Genomic DNA, 19,385 nt, shown 5'->3' on the forward strand with positions numbered 1-19,385 from the left:
AAAATAGCTGGATAACATCACCGTTTTCTCCAGAGCTAATGTATAGCCAAATCAAATCCTGTTGCATTACCTCCCTGTTAACACTGTAAAGTTGCTTTGAAACAATTGGACTTAAAAATCGTAATATAAAGGTGACTTGACTTATTAACATCATAAGTACTGTAGATTACTTACAAACTGTAGTCCAATACTAAATACAATTACATGATGAAAACGTTGTAATGGGTTCCTCAAACTCGGTCCTGGAGGGCCACTGCCCTGCAGAGTTTAGCGCCAACCCATATAAAACACACCTTCCTATGATTTTCTAGTGATCTCGAATACCTTGATTAGCTTGCTCAGGTGTGTTTGATCAGGGTTGGAGCTAAACTCTGCAGGACAGTGGCCCTCCAGGACTGAGTTTGAGGAACCCTGTATTAGAGCATCTTACTACTTTACTTTTGACCTAACTCGTTTATCACATAGATTTGAATAGGACAGTCTTGTACTATAGTGATATTGAAAAATACTATATATGTTTACTATATAAGTATTACTATTATATAAATATATGTATAAAGACTCATTAAGACCTATACTGCATTAAGAACAGTTATAGTTTTATATTCATTTATATATATATATATATATATATATATATATATATATATATATATATATATATATATATATATATATATATATATATATATATATATATATATAATGAATATAAAACTATAACTGTTCTTAATTATATACTAGTACTACTTATATACTAGTAATACTGGTATATACAAGTATAAATGGAGCTATAGTTCATATGTATAGCTTCATAGTGTTACTGAAACGACTGTGTTTGAGGAAGTCTGTACAATTTCTTTTAATAGTCTTAGACCCCATGAAATAGTACACAATCAGTGATCAAAACGTTTATTGAAATAAATGTTATGGTTTTTACAATACTAATGCCTCTGAACTAACCTTTATACATGAAAATATATACAAATATCAACATTTAACATGTATAGTTGGCAAACAAGCCTTGCTAACTTTAGTCCCCCTAGTCACACACTGCTAGTCAGTCAGGAACAATCCTCTGGCCTAAGAGCAAATGATCAGTTTAAAAGTTCTTCTCAGATCAAGGAGCAATCAGAACAACACATTTACACAGTCCATTGTGCCTTCAAAAATTATTTTTAATGTAACAATACATTTGATGACGAATGATGAATATAAATATGAACACCCATCAAATAAAGAGATCATTAAAGACAAGTTAACTGTGAATGACAGTTAAAGCTAACAAGACTGGTTGTAAGGCTATACAAATAAATGAGAACAGGTACTGGGGGAGGGCAAGCTCCATGTTGTCTATCCAATCACTTAAAGCTCCAAAATTTCACAAAACAAGAATAGAGACCACCAAAGCAGTGAGTAATTTTGTTGCAAAGATTAAACTAACATTACTAGATGCTACTGTGATGGTTGGTCACTAATTTTTAATTTCAAACTGGACCTTAACATTGACCATTTTACTCAATACTAAAAACTGAGCAGAATTTAGTGACAAAAATAAAGATAAAAATGGAAATATTATTATAGCAGCCAAGACCTCAAACCCAGACTACTCAATGTCAGTGTATATATTCCCAATACTCATGAAACTCAAAACAGTGTTTGTATCGACATTTTAAAAAATACTTAAACCTAAGTGCCCTTTCAGTTCCAATATTCACACAAGGATGTATTTTTGTCATTGTGCCAAATATCATCGACACTGATGTGTAAAATAAGAAACTGCCAGTGAAAACATGGAGCTGTGCAGTTGTTTGAGAACATACTGCAGAACTTTTGAGATGTACTGGTCTTACCATTAGATATATATCGGGTGATATTGTTTTTGTGTGAGTTTCTTTCTACACGTAGGGCAGCTGTGAGCTCTACTGAGAGAGTCGCGGATGCACTGACTGCAGAAAAGGTGGCCACACTTTGTGGAGACCATGAGCCGACCGCTGTCAATGATCTGGAAATAGGATAAAAGATTAATGTACCAAGTCAGATGTTTTATTTAACCAGAGAAATACATCATCATATAGACCAGAAGAAATATTCAGAGTTAAATGAAATAATTTTGCAAGTATTTTAAACTGCGAGACGCGTTACACTTTCTGCGTATGTTGAATACTGAAGGTGGTCTGGAGGAAGATACATAATTTACTTTATACAGTTTTAAATATGGATATTCTTCTTACACAAACGCATCGCTTCAAAAGGTATTTATTAACCCCCGGAGCCGTGTGGATTACACCCATTTATGTTGCATGTGGCGATTTTCGGTAATGCGATATATCACGATAATGAATATGCATGATATTGTTATCGTGGGCACACAAAATATCGTAAATAATAATTTATTAACAATTATTAAAAAAAAATTGTAATGCACTCAAGAATACTTTGCCCATCAACTATATAAATGCTCAACACCACTATTCTGCGTCAAATAGTGCTCAGCACCAAATACTTAATACTTAAGGATTTAATAGGCTATTTATTTTCAAACTTAATCTGGACTACAACATGCCCTAATGATTAGAATTTTTTGGATTATTTGTCCCAAAGAAATACGACTTCATTAGTTAACATGTTAATTCATTATTACCAAACTGACAATGAAAAATACTTAAAGAATTAATTATTCTAAGTAATGTTAATTTCTTAGTTACTGTTTAATAACTAAATAACTTTTTTAATGGACCCAAGATAAAACTAACAATGATCAGTATTTCTTAACTAACATTACCAAAAACATTATACTTTCTGTAACAAATGTAGCTATTGCTCAATCTTAGTTAATGCATTAAATAATGAGACCTTATATTAATTTGTTACCTGTTGTTCTTTATAGCCTAATTCTTTTGCACTTTAATCTGTTTGAAAATTGTACTTTTACAGCTCTGGAAAAAACTAAGAGACCACTTAACATTGATTTCTCTTAATTTTTTCCAGAGCTGTATATATTTTTGGTGCATTGTGTTATTGTATTATTTAAAATAGTTATTACAAAAATAGTTCTTAAAGCTGTTATGCTATGACAACACTTTTTTGCAACTTATTTCAACATCGTGATAATATCGTACACCGTGATAAAAGCGTCGCAATTAATCGCAACATGAAAGATTTATATCGGCACATGCCTACATCCATTTATTATGGATGAATGTGCTTTTTTGAGCTTCAAACTCAATGGACCCCCATTTTTACACCCGCCATTATATATATATATATATATATATATATATATATATATATATATATATATATATATATATATATATATATATATATATAAATCTGATTGTGTTCATCAGAAAGAAGAAAGTCATTTACACCTAGGATGCATGAAAATGTGTAAATGATGCGTAAAACATTTGAACGTTCTGTGTTCTAATTTAGGAAAACTGAAGACAATGCATTTTGATGCAATATGACTGAATGACAATGGAGAAGTTAATATTGCTGGTTACTGAATTTTTATATTCAGTAATATTCTTCAAAATGAGATGGCATTACTGCCATGGATATTCTGCATCACAGCAACCAAAGTGTTTCAGCTGGAAAAATGCTGGAAATGTGGTTTCAAGCAGCCCCAGCTTGCCTTTTTTCAGAAGAGCACCAGACATCTTTTAGCTGGCTATAAATGCTTTGGTGGACACACGATAATTGTAAATCAGCCAAACCTGAGAAGACGCTGGGGAATCTTCTGGTCTTCCTTCACAGGTTTGGCTCCAGTATACTGCATAAATGCTAAAGAGACAAGTTGGCCATATGCCTTGCAAATCGATATTTAATTATCGTGTGTTCACCAAAGCATTTATAGCCAGCTAAAAATGTCTAGACACGTCATTTGCAAAGTTAACACATTGGTGGGGATTAAGCTAATTATAAATGAGTGTGCCCTAATTACGATTTTTTTTAAGTCATTTATATACAACACATTTAACTGCTGAATTCATGAGGAGAGTTTTCGTAAAGGTCTATTTTACATGCAAATGACTAAAATACTATATGTATTTTAACTACATAAATCTCTCTCTCTCAATATATATTTATATATAAATTAGGGATGCACTGAATTTTCAGCCACCGAAAATGGCCCAAAAGCGCATTTTCGTTTTTTCGAAAGATTTTTATCACCGAAAAAATATGGCCGAAATGTTGTGATGACGCAAACAGAAACCGCAACCTCCACGTGCTTATCTGAAGCCACCTTCCCACTGCACATGACATTCGGACACGACTGTCGGAATTTGCCCCCTAGTGGCAGTCGCACAGAAATTTCATTATGATCTTACATGGCAACATTGAAGAGAAGCTTATCCTCGCGGTCTCAGAAAACCCCATTCTGTATGATCCTTCTCTAGAATCATATCACAACCTTCTCATATACGTTACACAAAAACATGACGACACACTGCGTCTTTCAAGGGTAGTGTTTTTAGGAGTTCAAGCACGAAGTGCTGAAACACTATTGTAATTGTTAGGGTTTTTATTATTATTCTCCCCTAAAACACATCGTGCAGACCAAAGCGTAAATGCTAGAGACTTGACACTTTGCCACATGGTAGCCCAAACATCGAGGAGAGCTTATCAAATTATGACCCCGATTGGCCAATAGGGGGCGCTACAGCAATCAAAAGCGCGAAATGGCTCATAACTCCTAAACCGTTTAGTCCACACTCAAGTGCCTTATACGTTTTGTTCGCCATGGTCTCAGCTTTCCAATGATATATCTCCGATTTTATTTCCGTCTGGAAAAATTTTCCGCCATTTTGAATTTTGTCGAAAAACTACTTTTGCGAACTAGTCCCTGTTTTTTTGACCGATCGGAACCAAACCAGTGCCAAAATGTTTTCTGTAGTCTGAATATCAATATTCATTGAAAAAAAGTTGAAATTTCGATTCACGGAAGATAAGGGGATTCAAAATGGACGCTCAGGGTGGAGCCTGTTTTACTAAAAAGACTATAACTCAATAATGAAATGAGATATCTTCACCAAACTTGGTACACATGTGTATGGGCTCAATTTGAGGTCACGATAAAAAAATCGCGACGATTGGCCACTTGATGGCGCTATAATGTGAAAAAAACCTGCAAATAGCTATAACCATGCGACTGCTACTCCGATTTACCTGAAAATTGGTATGCAGTGTCTTGGCCCAAGGTAGCATGTATGTCTCTGAGGATATTGGCGTATCTCAAAAAACATGGCCGCCATCGGCCAATGAAGTTTGAGCACCTATTAGACAAGGTTATCGGAGGCCGATCGGAACGAAAATCTGTGGGCATGTTTGACTCATGGTCCTAGAGGTCTGTAAGAATTTTGAAAGAAATCGGCCACTAGTTGGCGCTAACGAGTTTTATGGCTCTGTAATCACGTGGTGTTGCACACATCGGCAAAATATGCATATCATTTGATAGATCTCCTCATGCTGAACAACTTTGCCTCTAGAACCATTGCTGTCAATCAAATCGTTAATTAAATATTTGCAATTATGTTAAAAACCTACTTTTGCAAACTAGTCCCTGGTTTTTTGCCCGACCGGAATAAAACCAGTCTAGGACAATTCTATAGACTCTCTAGATAAATATTCATCGAAAAAAAGTTGAACTTTTGCATTTGGATGGCTATTACAGGGCCAATTAGAAAATAGGCGTGGCAAAATATACTCAAAAGCCTATAAATCCTAAGGGAAAACTCAAAACTTCACGAAAATTGTTGGGTATATGTGGCATACCATGCTGATGAAGCATGCAACGTTTTACAAAGATCGGACTATAGGTGGTGCTATAAGTGTTAAAAAGCTTTAAAAACCATGCATTTCCTATGGTAAATTGCCCATATTGGCTGTAAATGGACTTTTCCATCTATTATTTTAGTGTTTAAAATCTTGCTAAATAAAAATTAATGTCTTTAATGCCTATGTGCTTAAAAGGCCTTAAAGGCTTGAACCCCGCTAAATGCTGCTTGCAGCTTTACTTTTTTATTATTATTATTATCAAGAAGATCTGTTCATTCTTCCAACAGACATAGGACCAGACCAACAGCTGCCTCACACTACTAAGGTGAATGGTCGGTCGGACGCACGGTGCACGGCTCGCAAGCACGCACACACATCATTACACAAGAGCCAGACAGCAGCTGCTGACCTATCTAATATTAGCACTAAATAACACCTTTTACTCTTATTCACACATTGGATATATAATGATAGTGGCTGTGTGTGTGTGTTTTTTTTATTTTATTTTTATTAACGGGCTGACCCTGATCTGTTCTGCAGATTTATTTAGAAAATAAAGAAATTAAAAATTCTAAATTAAAATGAATGATTTAATATTCATCGATTATGCCTTTTTTTTTTAAGTTTTAAAACAAAATAAAACGTGATAAACAAAAAGAATAATAATTCTCAACTTGCGCACCCTGATTTGATTGGAGAACTTTGGAATACATCATATCCTGTCGGCATGTCACATACGGTGTAGTCACTCAAGTTTAAATATTTAAGCGCATCCGAAGCTCAAATCGAATCCAAAAATGTGTTCGGCACCCCACGCAACCCCTGTACGACTCTCCATTGGAAATTAATGACTTCCGGTCCAACGGCTGTCGTTTGTCGTGTGATTCTGCAATGATTCTAGAGAAGTATCATACAGAATGGGGTTTTCTGACCACGAGGATAAGGTTCTCTCCCATGTTGCTGTGTACGATCATAATGAAATTTCCGTGCGACTGCCACTAGGGGGCAAATTCCGACAGTCGTGTCCGAATGTCGTGATCAGTGGAAAGGTTGCTTAAAGCAACATGTCTGCGAACTGCGGTGTGGACGTATGTGGTTCATCCCACATCTGATGACGCATCTATAATATGGGTTGTAACTTGAAAATAATGCTTTGTTTATGTTTCTGTCGATTGATACACGTACTGGCTCCTCAGTGATACACTACAACAACAATAGCGATTATAAAAGAAAAACAGGGAAAACGGTCTCTGTAAACTTTGTTCAATGCATGCGAGTGCTGCCTATGTCCGAATATGACCAATCGTTTCTCCATCATCACCCGCGTGTAGAGCCAGAAGACGCGAAAGAGGACTCGCGCGTGCTGAGAGAAGATCTGTATCACTGCACTCATCCGAGAGCGCGCACTCGTCTCACAGCGTGCAAATATTGAGTTCTTTCAAGTCTTGCGCTTAAACAGACAAACTCACACAAGAAGTATGCCAACATGTCCATATTGATGAGCATCCTAGCAGACATAGTCTGTATATGTCTAAAGAGAAATGTATACATTCGAGAAAGACGATGCGCTCTTGCATTAGGTCTTAAAGGGGCAGTAGCCTTTACTGCTGTCTGTTTAATGTCAAACAAAAGATAAGGACATCGCTCACTGCCCTTGATTGAATAGCTTTTGTAAGTTTAATAAGGATTGATCTTTAATTGCAGTTAAAGTTAAATATGTTATTATAAATATGAAGTTATTTTACATTTGATTACTTCATTCATACTTATTAATTCAATTTCTTTCTGCAGGCCAATAGGCCTGTACATTATTATTAAGTGAGGTCAAGTTAAATATTTCAGTTTGAATTTTATTTTATACTGTGCATTGTTGCCATGTGCTAAATAAATATATGCATAATTTGTAATTGATTTATTATTTGAAACTTTAATATTAATTTATGCAATTGCAATGCCTTGATTTTTAGTAAAGTTACACAGTCATAGCCATAAATGCAATGGTTACTATTGGTTACAATTACTAATAATAATTGGCATAATTTCTTTCGTTGTTTCGGTTTTCAGCCTTGGTTTCCTTTTTTTGGTTTTGGCCAAGAAATTTTATTTCAGTGCATCCCTAATATATATTACATATATATATATATGTGTGTGTGTGTGTGTGTGTGTGTGTGTGTGTGTGTGTGTGTGTGTGTGTGTGTGTGTGTGTGTGTGTGTGTGTGTGTGTGTGTGTGTGTGTCAAATTCTACGCATCTACATTGAATTTTTTTGCACCGATTAGTTTGTCCACAAGGGCCATTGATTCACAAAGTAGTCAAGAAGAAAAAGGAGAAGAAATGGAACAGAGTGAAATGTGTGCAAGCTACAACAGCAAATGATGAGAGATGGCAGAAAGAAGGCAGAAAGTACCTGCATTTAAACTGGTTATAACTCACGGACAGAGATGGCGAAACATTCTGCCAGTAGAGTTGTTGTAATGCGTATGCGTCAAATGAAGAATACTTTGGGCTTAAATATACTGCATATATGATTGTTTACCATAGTTGCACATATAACAACTGACCTCTGAATAAGCATCCATGCAAACAGGACAGCTAACAGCTCCTGGTGTAGACCTACGGGCAGCAGAACACCACACAAGTCAAGAGATGGAAAAATACAGTGATCTAGTGGTAACTAGATGTCACATTTTCACAAAGCTGAATCCACAAAATTTGCATACAAGGATGATGATTATGGTTTAGCATAGACTAGGGCTGGGACAACGCGTCGACGTCATCGATGACGTCGACGCAAAAAATACGTCGACGCAAAATATGCGCGTCGATTCGTCAGACTCAAAATAAAGATGGCGGCGCCGGAGAGTAGTAGCAACCATAGATGTACATAATAAAGTATATTATGTAATTAAGTATATTATTTATTATGTATATCTATGGTAGCAACACGAGTGGCTCCTCAGACTTTCAGAAGTGCAAGGCTTGCGGGTTGGCCACAGTCTATGGGGTTGGCGCGCGGTGCACGGAGCATCACAGGCATGCCCGCACGCGTTTTGTTGTCACGGCTACATAAACAAATTTCTGCACACAGGAAGACAGATGTTTTGGTAATATTTGATGTATTTTAATCACAAAAACAAACGTTTGCATCAAGTGAAAGCATCGGACACATTGACGTTACCTACATAATAAGCTGTTTTAAATTTAAAATGTTCAATGTCTTATCGCGCTGATGTGACCGAGGGTATCCATCCTCTAAGTGAGCAGTTTCATCCCAGGACTATTCCGGTTTTAAACGGAATATTGGCGCCCGTAATGCACTCTACATGTAACTTTTTTCACTGTCATGCCGCAGATGCGCGTGGCGTTTCTGTTGCGGGTCAGCCACGGGGCTGTGTGGCGTTTTCTCTGCCTTTGCACACTAGAAGCGTGTCTGACGCGGTGCTGCTATTGATGCGGAGGGAAGCCCTATTCCTAATGTTAAACATAAATAGCCTACTGATACAGCAAAGAAAACGTCGGGAGCAGCCACATATCTATGGTATTGACGGCAAAATAGGCTACAGAATATTTCGTTCTGTATTGACAGTTGCAATGTTTCAAAATCGATAATTGACGTTTTTTATTATTACAATTAGGCCTATATATTTGCATTTATGTAAACCTACAGACTTTCAAACATGAAAATGTAATTTAATAATATGTATTCGTGTCAAAATGATATATAAACATCTTTTCCTATTCTATTTTGCCTGGAGACGCTCCCAACACACGTGAAAAATAGGCGCTCTTCTATTTCCAGCATGCACGCGTTTTCCGCGCGTCACAGGCAGTGTGTTAACTCCAACCTGTTAACATGTGAGCCTAAACAAAAACGGACACGCCACGCAGCCGAGACCCTCACGCTTGCAGTGTGTCCCCGGATTTGATTAACCAACTTGTTGATATTTAATCGATGGGCATAGCCTGTAGGCTGAGTTGCATACATAGAAAAATCGTATAATATGTTTCTTTGTTGTAGGTTAATACTTATTTATTTGTGTGTGTGTGTGTGTGTGTGTGTGTGTGTGTAGCCTACTTTATGTTTTCAAGGTTTTATTGAATGCATTGCTCTTGTATAGTCTTACTTTGGAATTTTAAGAGCAATAAACATATATTGCAATGTTAAGGAATTCGTTTTTTCATTCAGATAATTAAATCAACATGTATAAATTGCTATTAGGCAATTAATGGGGAGATAATCGGTAATCGAATCGAATCGTAGCCGAATCGGACAGGAAAAATTAATCGTTAGATTAATCGATGCATCGAAAAAATAATCGCTAGATTAATCGTTTAAAAAATAATCGTTTATCCCAGCCCTAGCATAGACCCATCTAATATGTGTGATGTATGTACCTGGCCCGTGAGCTGGCATGTAGGGAGGACAGTAAACCTGGACTGAGTCTGAGACTGGACTCTTCCTCTTCATCACTGCTCAGAACGTAACTCTCTGTGCCTGTTCCACGTCTGCTTTGTACACCTGCAACACAAGCATGAATGTTAAGACACTTTTAAAAAACTAATTCCACTGCAAATATAATAAGTATTCTGTGAGAAAAACAGAATGATACATTACCATCTTCCACAACCTTGAGATGAGAGAAGGGAGAGACAGAACTCATTAAAACCCCCTTAATAATCCCAAATAATAGAAAGCACATGCTTCAGTAAAACCTTAACTATAGTAAAAATGTTGAACACAAGTGTTGAAGACTCACCACAATAGAATCATTATTGGTGAGGTCAACAACCGCAGGTTCAGATCCTTCACACGTTAAATCTACCACATCACCTTTGACAAGACAGCATGAAAGAGAAACAAGATGGCATAGTCTGGTTTAGAAGACTTTTAGTGAGAATCTAAGGGCCTGTTTACACCTATTCTCTTCATGTGTTTTTACTGATTGGTTAGCTAATTCATTCAAAGGTGTTCTATTGGGTTGAGGTCAGGACTCTGAGCAGGCCAGTCCTCCACACCAAACTCACTCATCCATATACACTCACCTAAAGGATTATTAGGAACACCATACTTATGCTGTGTTTGACCCCCTTTCGCCTTCAGAACTGCCTTAATTCTACGTGGTATTGATTCAACAAGGTGCTGAAAGCATTCTTTAGAAATGGCCCATATTGATAGGATAGCATCTTGCAGTTGATGGAGAGTTGTGGGATGCACATCCATGGCACGAAGCGACTGTTCCACCACATCCCAAAGATGCTCTATTGGGTTGAGATCTGGTGACTGTGGGGGCCATTTTAGTACAGTGAACTCATTGTCATGTTCACAAAACCAATTTGAAATGATTCGAGCTTTGTGAAATGGTGCAAGTAGCCTGCTGGAAGTAGCCATCAGAGGATGGGTACATAGTGGTCATAAAAGGATGGACATGGTCAGAACGAAACAATGCTCAGGTAGGCTGTGGCATTTAAGCGATGCCCAATTGGCACTAAGGGGCCTAAAGTGTGCCAAAAAAACATCCCCCACACCCTTACACCAGCACCACCAGCCTGCACAGTGGTAACAAGGCATGATGGATCCATGTTCTAGTTCTGTTTACGCCAAATTCTGACTCTACTATCGGAATGTCTCAAGAGAAATCGAGACTCATCAGACCAGGCAACAATTTTTCAAATCAAACCCTAGAAATGGTTGTGCGTAAAAATCCCAGTAACTGAGGAGATTGTGAAATACTCAGACCAGCCCGTCTGGCACCGACAACCATGCCACACTTAAAATGGCTTAAATCACCTTTCTTTCACATTCTGACATTCAGTTTGGAGTTCAGGAGATTGTCTTGACCAGGATCACACCCCTAAATGCATTGAAGCAACTGCCATGTGATTGTTTGATTAGATAATTGCATTAATGAGAAATTGAACAGCTGTTCCTAATAATCCTTTAGGTAAGTGTATATAGACTACATCTATATAGACTACATCATTTGCAGTGCTTCATGGGAGTGGTCGGGCACCAATTTTTTTTTGGATTATTTATAAACATAATTTGAAATAACGCAGGATGATGGCGGCAACTAGGGCTGTCACTTTTTATTCGATATTCGAACATGATGTAAAATATCCTTAATTGAACTAAAAAACTATAAATAAACTATCCGGTTTTTAAAGTGCCATGTAGCGCATTTTTTACAGTCTATAGGTGCGTTTACATGGAGCACTGTATTCGGTTTAAAAGTCCAGTCTAAATAAAAATACTACATATAAACACCTCAATAGGAATACAAATTATGAAGGTATTATTGGTACAAAACAACTGAACACTTGTGAGAGTGAAATGTGTACCTGTAGAGCATATCCACACTTGTATCAATAAATTTAAAGTCACAGAGAAAAATCTTTTAAGAGTTGTAAACTTATAGCTTTTTTTCTCTCTCTTACAAACACAACACAACACAACAGTTACACCTTCACACATTCTTCACTGCAGGTGCACAATCCTATTGTACGAATCACAAATGAAGAAACTCATACGCTCACATTTTTGCTACAGTTGCTGCAGTGCATATAGTGCAAAACGCAATCACACACCCGTATCAAAAATGTGAAGTCATGGACAAATTTTGCACATCCGCAAATTAACATGTGAATCCATGCAATGAGTTGAACACTTGTAGAATATTTGGTCACAAATGCATTACCTTTCTTGGATATTTTTCTAACACAATCACAAGTCCAATCACTACAACTGCTAGAATCTGCTGCTACGAGTCTCAAGTGCAGTTTTTACCCCTTCAAATAACAAGTTCTGCGCGCTCTCACTTTTGAACCAAATACACAGAGAAACGTGGAGCAAAAGGGAGTTGTGCATCTGAAAGGAAGCTGAAGGCCCTGTAGCCTGACAAGCCAGACCCACATCAAGATGTTTGGTCTGGAAACTCACCATTGACAGGGCTCAATCCGAGGGGCGGGATAAACGGTTGTCTTTCAAACTCCCTCTGCACGCGATAGGATAGCGCTACACCAACCAGAGCAACAAAGGTAAAGCAGAGCTTGTTGATAGATTAAACATTCACCGTATCCGGTCGGCTAAACTACAAACACATCTTCCCTTTTTAAGAATGACTTCAGTGCCGCTCTTTGTTCTTTTCTCAGAGAAAAGCTTAACTCCAAGTCTTCCAGAGTCGCGGTCAAAGCTGATTCGAAAGACCGCCGCCGTTCGCCAGTTTCTGTATTAACTAGAAGCATGCAAACTCAACTCGGCCGTCGTCATTATGGCCCCGCCCGCCGACTCTATACATGATGTGATTGGGCCGTCCAGATTTTGAGGAACACAGCTCAGAATGGTATTGAGAGTTCCTAGACGACACTTGCGGGCAAATTAAATTTGCTGCCGCTAGGGTGTGTCTAGATTTCTAGGCTAAAGGCCCTGTGCAGAGAGCAGAGAATCTCGGCGCATCAGAAGAGCTTGTTTGTACGAAGCCCCGCCCCCAACGGGACGTGTTGGTGGAGGATGGATGGATGGATCGATAGTAGTTTCAAACAGCTCAGTATGTTAATGGAGCGTTAGTGTTTTATTTTGAACTTGGACTTAATAGCTAGGAAAGAAATACAGTCAGTGTCTAGTTCAACAAGTTCGGTAAAATTGCCAATATATTCAGATTCAAACTTCCCGAAACAATAACTCATGTTCTAAACGTTGTTAAAACACAAATGATACCTCATGAACGTAGACAACGAGCTACAGCCCAATTTTCCCTAAAAAACGAGCCGAGAGGAGGACGAATAAGGGACCGTCAGCAAAGTGCAAAACCCAAAAAGCAAAAACAGTCATTAACTTCAATGTTACAAAATGTAGTGTCTACTTGTCATACAACACTTAGTTTGATAAATGTTTGCATAATTGTTAAGATTTTTTTATTAGGAAAAAATATTCAGCTAACAACACGGAAAAATTCAGTTCTCACAACCCAAAATGCTTAGTTTGGCAATAAAAATAACAAACATTTGACATAAAAATAACAGTAATAGCAGCTAAGTAGGCCTATTCTTACACAAATGATGTTGGTACCCAGCTAAAATACAGTAGTTGCAATAGCTTTTGAATGATTGTTGTTTACTGATTAAAATCGATTTTTGAAGTTAATGAATATTTTTTTCTAAGAACAGTAAATTGATTTTATTTTATAATAATCATAAATATTATGCAAAAATACATTTTGTCAAGTGTTGTAGTATGACAGGAGAGCATTGACATTGATGTAGTAGGAGAGCATTGATGTGTAAACTGAATTCGGAGACTACAATCTAACATTGTTATTGTCTATTTTTGTACTTAACGCTTTTTTGGGTTTTGCACTTTGCTGGCGGTCCCTTATTTTCCTCGGCTCGTTTTGAGGAAAATTGGGCTGTAGCTCGTTGTCTACGTTTGAGAGGTGTCATTAGTGTTTTAACAACATTAAGAACATGAGTTATTGTTTCAGGAAGTTTAAATCTAAATATATTGGCAATTTGACAGAACTTGTTGAACTAAGCACTGACTGTATTTCTATCCTAGTTATTAAGTCAGAGTTCAAAATAAAACACTAACGCTCCATTAACATACTGAGCTATTTGAAACTGCTATCTATCTATCTATCTATCTATCTATCTATCTATCTATCTATCTATCTATCTATCTATCTATCTATCTATCTATCTATCTATCTATCTATCTATCACCACCATGTCCTGTTGGGGGCGGGGCTCCGTACAAACAAGCTCTTCTGATTGGCCGAGAGTCTCTGCTTCTCTGCACAGGGCCTGCAGCTTCCTCTCAGACGCACAACTCACCTTTGCTCGACATTTCTCAGTGTATTTGGTGCAAATGAGAGTGCACAGAACTTGTTATTTGAAGGGGTAAAAACTGCACGCGAGACTCGTAGCAGCAGATTCTAGCAGTTGTAGTGACTGGACTTGTGATTGTGTTAGAAAAATATATAAGAAAAGTAATGCATATGTGACCAAATATTCTACAAGTGTTCAACTCTCATTGCATGGATTCACATGTTAATTCGCGGATGTGCAAAATTTGTCCATGACTTCACATTTTTGATACGGGTGTGTGATTGCATTTTGCACTATATGCACTGCAGCAAAAATGTGAGCATATGAGTTTCTTCATTTGTGATTCGTAGAATAGGATTTGTGCACCTGCAGTGAAGAATGTGTGAAGATCTGTTGTGCTGTGTTTGTAAGAGAGACAAAAGGCTCCTAAACTCCTAAACGTTTTTTCTCTGTGACTTCAAATTTATTGATACACGTGTGGATATGCTCTACAGATGCAAATTTCCCTCTCACACGTTCAGTTGTTTTGCACCAGTAATACCTTCATAAAAAATGCCCAAACCTCATGAAATTGTAATCGGTTTGAGAGAGGTGGGTTCAACCTGACCCAAATACTTTTGAGTGTTCGTCCTTATGTGACATGATACACAGCGTGCGCCTTCACAACTGGAGAGCATGCGCCGCGCTCATACCAGGCTATAATGTTGATAAGTGAGTAAAGTTCATTTTTCTGAGGGGTAAACTTTTTATTTCGTAAGAAGTTATGAAGATAATGTTGGAATAATGACACAGACATAGCCTGGCTACACTCTCTCATCTTGACAGTGTTTGTTGCTGGCACGTTTTACTTAAACTGCGCCTGACAGAAGAATACATTTTTTTCTGAGATGATTATTTCACTTTACAACATACAAAATAGCTTTTATACAACCGTGTAAGTCGGTGCCCGTGGCTGTTGAGAGTTGCTCCGTGAACACATTCCAGATTTTGGAGAGGACAGCGTCGACATTTCAGGTGATGTGGCAGACAAACTATGTGCGCATGTCACAAAATGATTCCAACTGAAAGTCAGCACATGTAAACCTCAGATCGGTTTCGATAACATCTCATGTAAACAGTCCAATGAATCTTTCAATCTGAATTATTTTAATCAGAATGACAAAAAAGTGTCCGTAAACGTGGCTAATGATTAGACAGATTTTTTTTTATTTTATTGTCTGCCATCCCATCCAATAGAGGGCGCTCTAAACGTATTGGTATTGTAGCCTAGGCCCATGACCAAATTTAGGCTCGTAGCTATTCGAATATATATTCGAAAACATTAGATTTTTCTAAAAAATGACAGCCCTAGCAGCAACACACGCATAAATTGATATTGATTAACAGCCTCTCAATGTAGGTATGTTTCTTTAACAGTCTATAAGTTATTGAATCAGATTTTTCCTTCCGGAACCATACTATTGCCCTTTTATAGAGGTTCCTCCACAGCTAATTTAATGCAAATCCACTCTCTTCAAACTGAACATAAAATTTTCAAGTGTGCCCAAGTGTGACGCAAAGAAATGTCTTGTTTATTGTTCAAGGCTTTGCACAAACACGATATTATGGTTCACAGGGTTTTTACACTAAACCACTGCATGTTGTTTTTGTGGGAAATAAATAATAAGCATATCAACTATATGGAAAGTGAAAGAAGTGGCAAAACAAAACTAGCAAACTCACTGTTAGTTCTGTCACTTTCCAGCACATCAATAGTCTCCATCACTGTTTCAGACATCTGGGCCCGGTTTCTCTTTCTGCTGACACGGTGGGAACATGCAGTGGAAGATGTTCGTCTTTTCCTCTGGCTCTAGAAACAGGAGATGTGTTTAGACAACTGGGTAGAATAGAACAACGGTTATGTTACTGTTATTGTTTGTAAGGGAAGCTGCCATAGTTTAAATTTAATCAGCACTAATGACGTGAGTGGTCACATGGTCTGACATACTCACAGCATTACTCATGATGACTCCAATATGGCTTGAAATATCACTTAGAAGATAATTCCTCGAAACTGATAACGTTAACTGTTCAAACACAAATGAGTCATAAGGGGCACAAACCGTTAATACACTGTATTTATTCAAATAAGCATTTAATTTTACTCCTGACACAATAACTCGTTTTAAATGACACGTAGTTTGTTATATTCTCACAAGACATAACCCTTATGTCAAATATCATATGTAAACAAACAAGCGAGTTGAATATCTGCATTTAGCCTGCTAGACTTATTAATGTAGACTAGCACTTCTAGAAACCTATGTCGTAAGCATTGACAAAAGACGAGTTTGTTGTTTTTTAAAACAATAATAAATACTTATCGTTTTCATTAAACAACCAGTCAAAAACTGTTTTAAATAGTAGCTAGTTCGCTAACCGGCTAACATGAGCTCCTTATTGTTAGCTGACAGCTAACTTGATTTTACAAATGTGCGTTTGTTTAAATTATTATTTAATACTTAAGTATACAACCTTTTATATTTAACCACTACGTGTTAAATCAACATCATTGTCAGTTTTACAGAATAGCCGCCGGTTATACTCAACAGTCTTCAGCAGTCAGTCAGCCAGCCGACAGCACAAATACAGTAGAATAAGACGCACAGTTCTGCACCAGCAGTCACAGCGCCACCTGTCGGACTGTAGGTATTATCAAGGACAGGGCTAAAGTTACAGATATTTTACATGCAGATACAAAAATGTAGTCTTTCAATTTCATTTCTTCATATGCTTAAAACTATACTATAAAAATAATAGAATAAGTAGTAAACAATATATGACTTAATGTAATACATTTTTGAACATAAAGTAGTAGGCCTACATTGTTTTTATTGTTTATATTTAGCAGAAACAAGGCACTCAGCCAGCCTTTAAGCATCACTTCATAAAAATTGAGGTTAATCACATGGATTAGGCCTACTTTTATTATGTCTTTGAATTTCTGGAGCTTGAAAGTGGTAGTTGCGTAGACTGTCAATTGAGGGACATAAAGCACTCAGATTTCATAAAAAATAACTTAATTTGTGTGAACGCAAGTCTTATGGGTTTGGAAAAACATGAGGGTGAGTAATTGATTACAACATTTCCAGTTTATGGCTGAACTATACCTTTAATAGAAACTAAATTTCCAAATAATAATAATAATTATTCATGGTATAAATTGTGTCTATGCAATATGTGTGTTTTCATTTTTAGAATGGGGGTCCCTTACACGAAGGTGATCATATTTGGGGATCCTTGACATCTAAAAGATTGAAAACCTGCTACAAAACCATCCTATATGTATTCAAACTGGGTCCAGCTATGAGAAAAACACAATAAAAATATAAAATTAAATGTAAATAATTAGATGGAACCAGTGTTACTCTAAAAAAGTAATTACAAGTTTCAAATTACATCTTCAATAGTGTAGATTACTGTACAAATTTACTCCCTCCAAAAAGTATTCAATTACTTTCCAAATCCTATCAACTTTAAGTTAAGCGGTTCAAGGATAGACATGGAATGGCTGTTTTAATTCATTCAAATACATAAATCATCAGTTATTCTTATTAACTGACCGAAGTATTACAAATGTGAGGAGGGAGGATGCATTAAACGTGCATTTTAAAGTTAGTCTTTGAATGTTGATTCAACAAGGCCTACTGTATTAGGCTATACGTAATTGTTCTAGTCTATACACAGTATTTAGTTCAATTACCTGTGAAGTAACTGCAATTAAATTACACAATAAATAAAGAGTAATCCTAACTTTACTTTTTCAAGGGAAAAGTAATTTAATTTAATTAAACTACTTAGTGACCCAACACTGCCTCCGGACATCTCTTTTGGACACTACTGCATCACAATAGGGAATTAAAAAACCCTCCAACTTTAGTTGCATGCCGATTTTAACATTATCCAGTACGCTGCATTATAAAATATTCAAATTTTGTTGAAAACCAAATATAGGTCATTGATGCTGGTGGGGAGCGATCAAACAGACAAGCTACTGTAGCTCAAATTGCTCAATACTGGTTCAGACAGAAAGATGTCAGAATACACATCGCTGTTTGTGGAGTATGGGGCTGCATAGACCAGTCGGGATGTCCGTGATGACCCGGGCAACAGAGCAATGGAAGAAGGTTGCCTGGTCTGATGAATCACATTTTCTTTTACATCACTTGGATGGCCGAGTGCATGCTTGTCTCTTACCTGGGGAACACATGGCACCAGGATACACTAACTATGAGAAGGCAAGCCTGAGAGGCAATGTGATGCTGGGAAACCTTAGGTCCTGCCATCCATGTGAATGTTACTTTGACACGTACCACCTACCTAATGTTGCAGACCATGTACAGACTTTCATGGAAACGGTATTCCCTGGTGGCTGTGTCCTCTTTCAACAGAATAAATTCACCCTGCCAGAAAGCAAAAATGGTTTGATTCCTGGTTTGCCAGCACACCTTCAGGGTTCTAGTGGAGTGCTGTTTTGGCAGCAAAAAGGGGACCAACATAATGTTCATAATGTTATGCCTGATCAATGTATATGGAAACAAGATCACACTTTAGTTTAGGGTCTCACTGTTAACAACGACTTTTGCTTCAAACGCATAATTCCTTCTTCTTAATAATTATTAAGTTAGTTGTAAAGTTTCAGTATTGGGTAGTATTAATGTAGATAGAATATGGTCATGCAGAATAATGCTTTATAAGAACTAGCAGTAATAAACAACCAATTCCCTAGTAATACTAATATCC

The 19,385-nt window shown here is 37.1% G+C and overlaps 1 protein-coding gene across 2 annotated transcripts; it reads right to left on the reverse strand.

Moving 5' to 3' along the window:
* Positions 1–896: 896 nt before the first annotated feature.
* On the reverse strand, positions 897–17,274 carry rnf4 (ring finger protein 4). 2 transcript variants are annotated; one of them, XM_067457852.1, is made up of 8 exons: positions 17,193–17,274; positions 16,595–16,669; positions 16,326–16,452; positions 10,541–10,614; positions 10,399–10,411; positions 10,179–10,302; positions 8,345–8,396; positions 897–2,005 (listed from the first exon to the last, which is right to left on the reverse strand). In XM_067457852.1, the coding sequence occupies exons 2-8, from the start codon at positions 16,604–16,606 to the stop codon at positions 1,856–1,858; spliced, it is 552 nt and encodes a 183-aa protein (XP_067313953.1). In that variant the 5' UTR covers positions 16,607–16,669; positions 17,193–17,274; the 3' UTR covers positions 897–1,855. The 2 variants fall into 2 exon arrangements, with proteins under 2 accessions (XP_067313953.1, XP_067313952.1); XM_067457851.1 differs by having other exon boundaries at positions 17,118–17,249.
* Positions 17,275–19,385: the final 2,111 nt, after the last annotated feature.

Source organism: Pseudorasbora parva, chromosome 11 (genome assembly GCF_024679245.1).
Source record: "Pseudorasbora parva isolate DD20220531a chromosome 11, ASM2467924v1, whole genome shotgun sequence".
Classification (NCBI taxonomy): domain Eukaryota; kingdom Metazoa; phylum Chordata; class Actinopteri; order Cypriniformes; family Gobionidae; genus Pseudorasbora; species Pseudorasbora parva.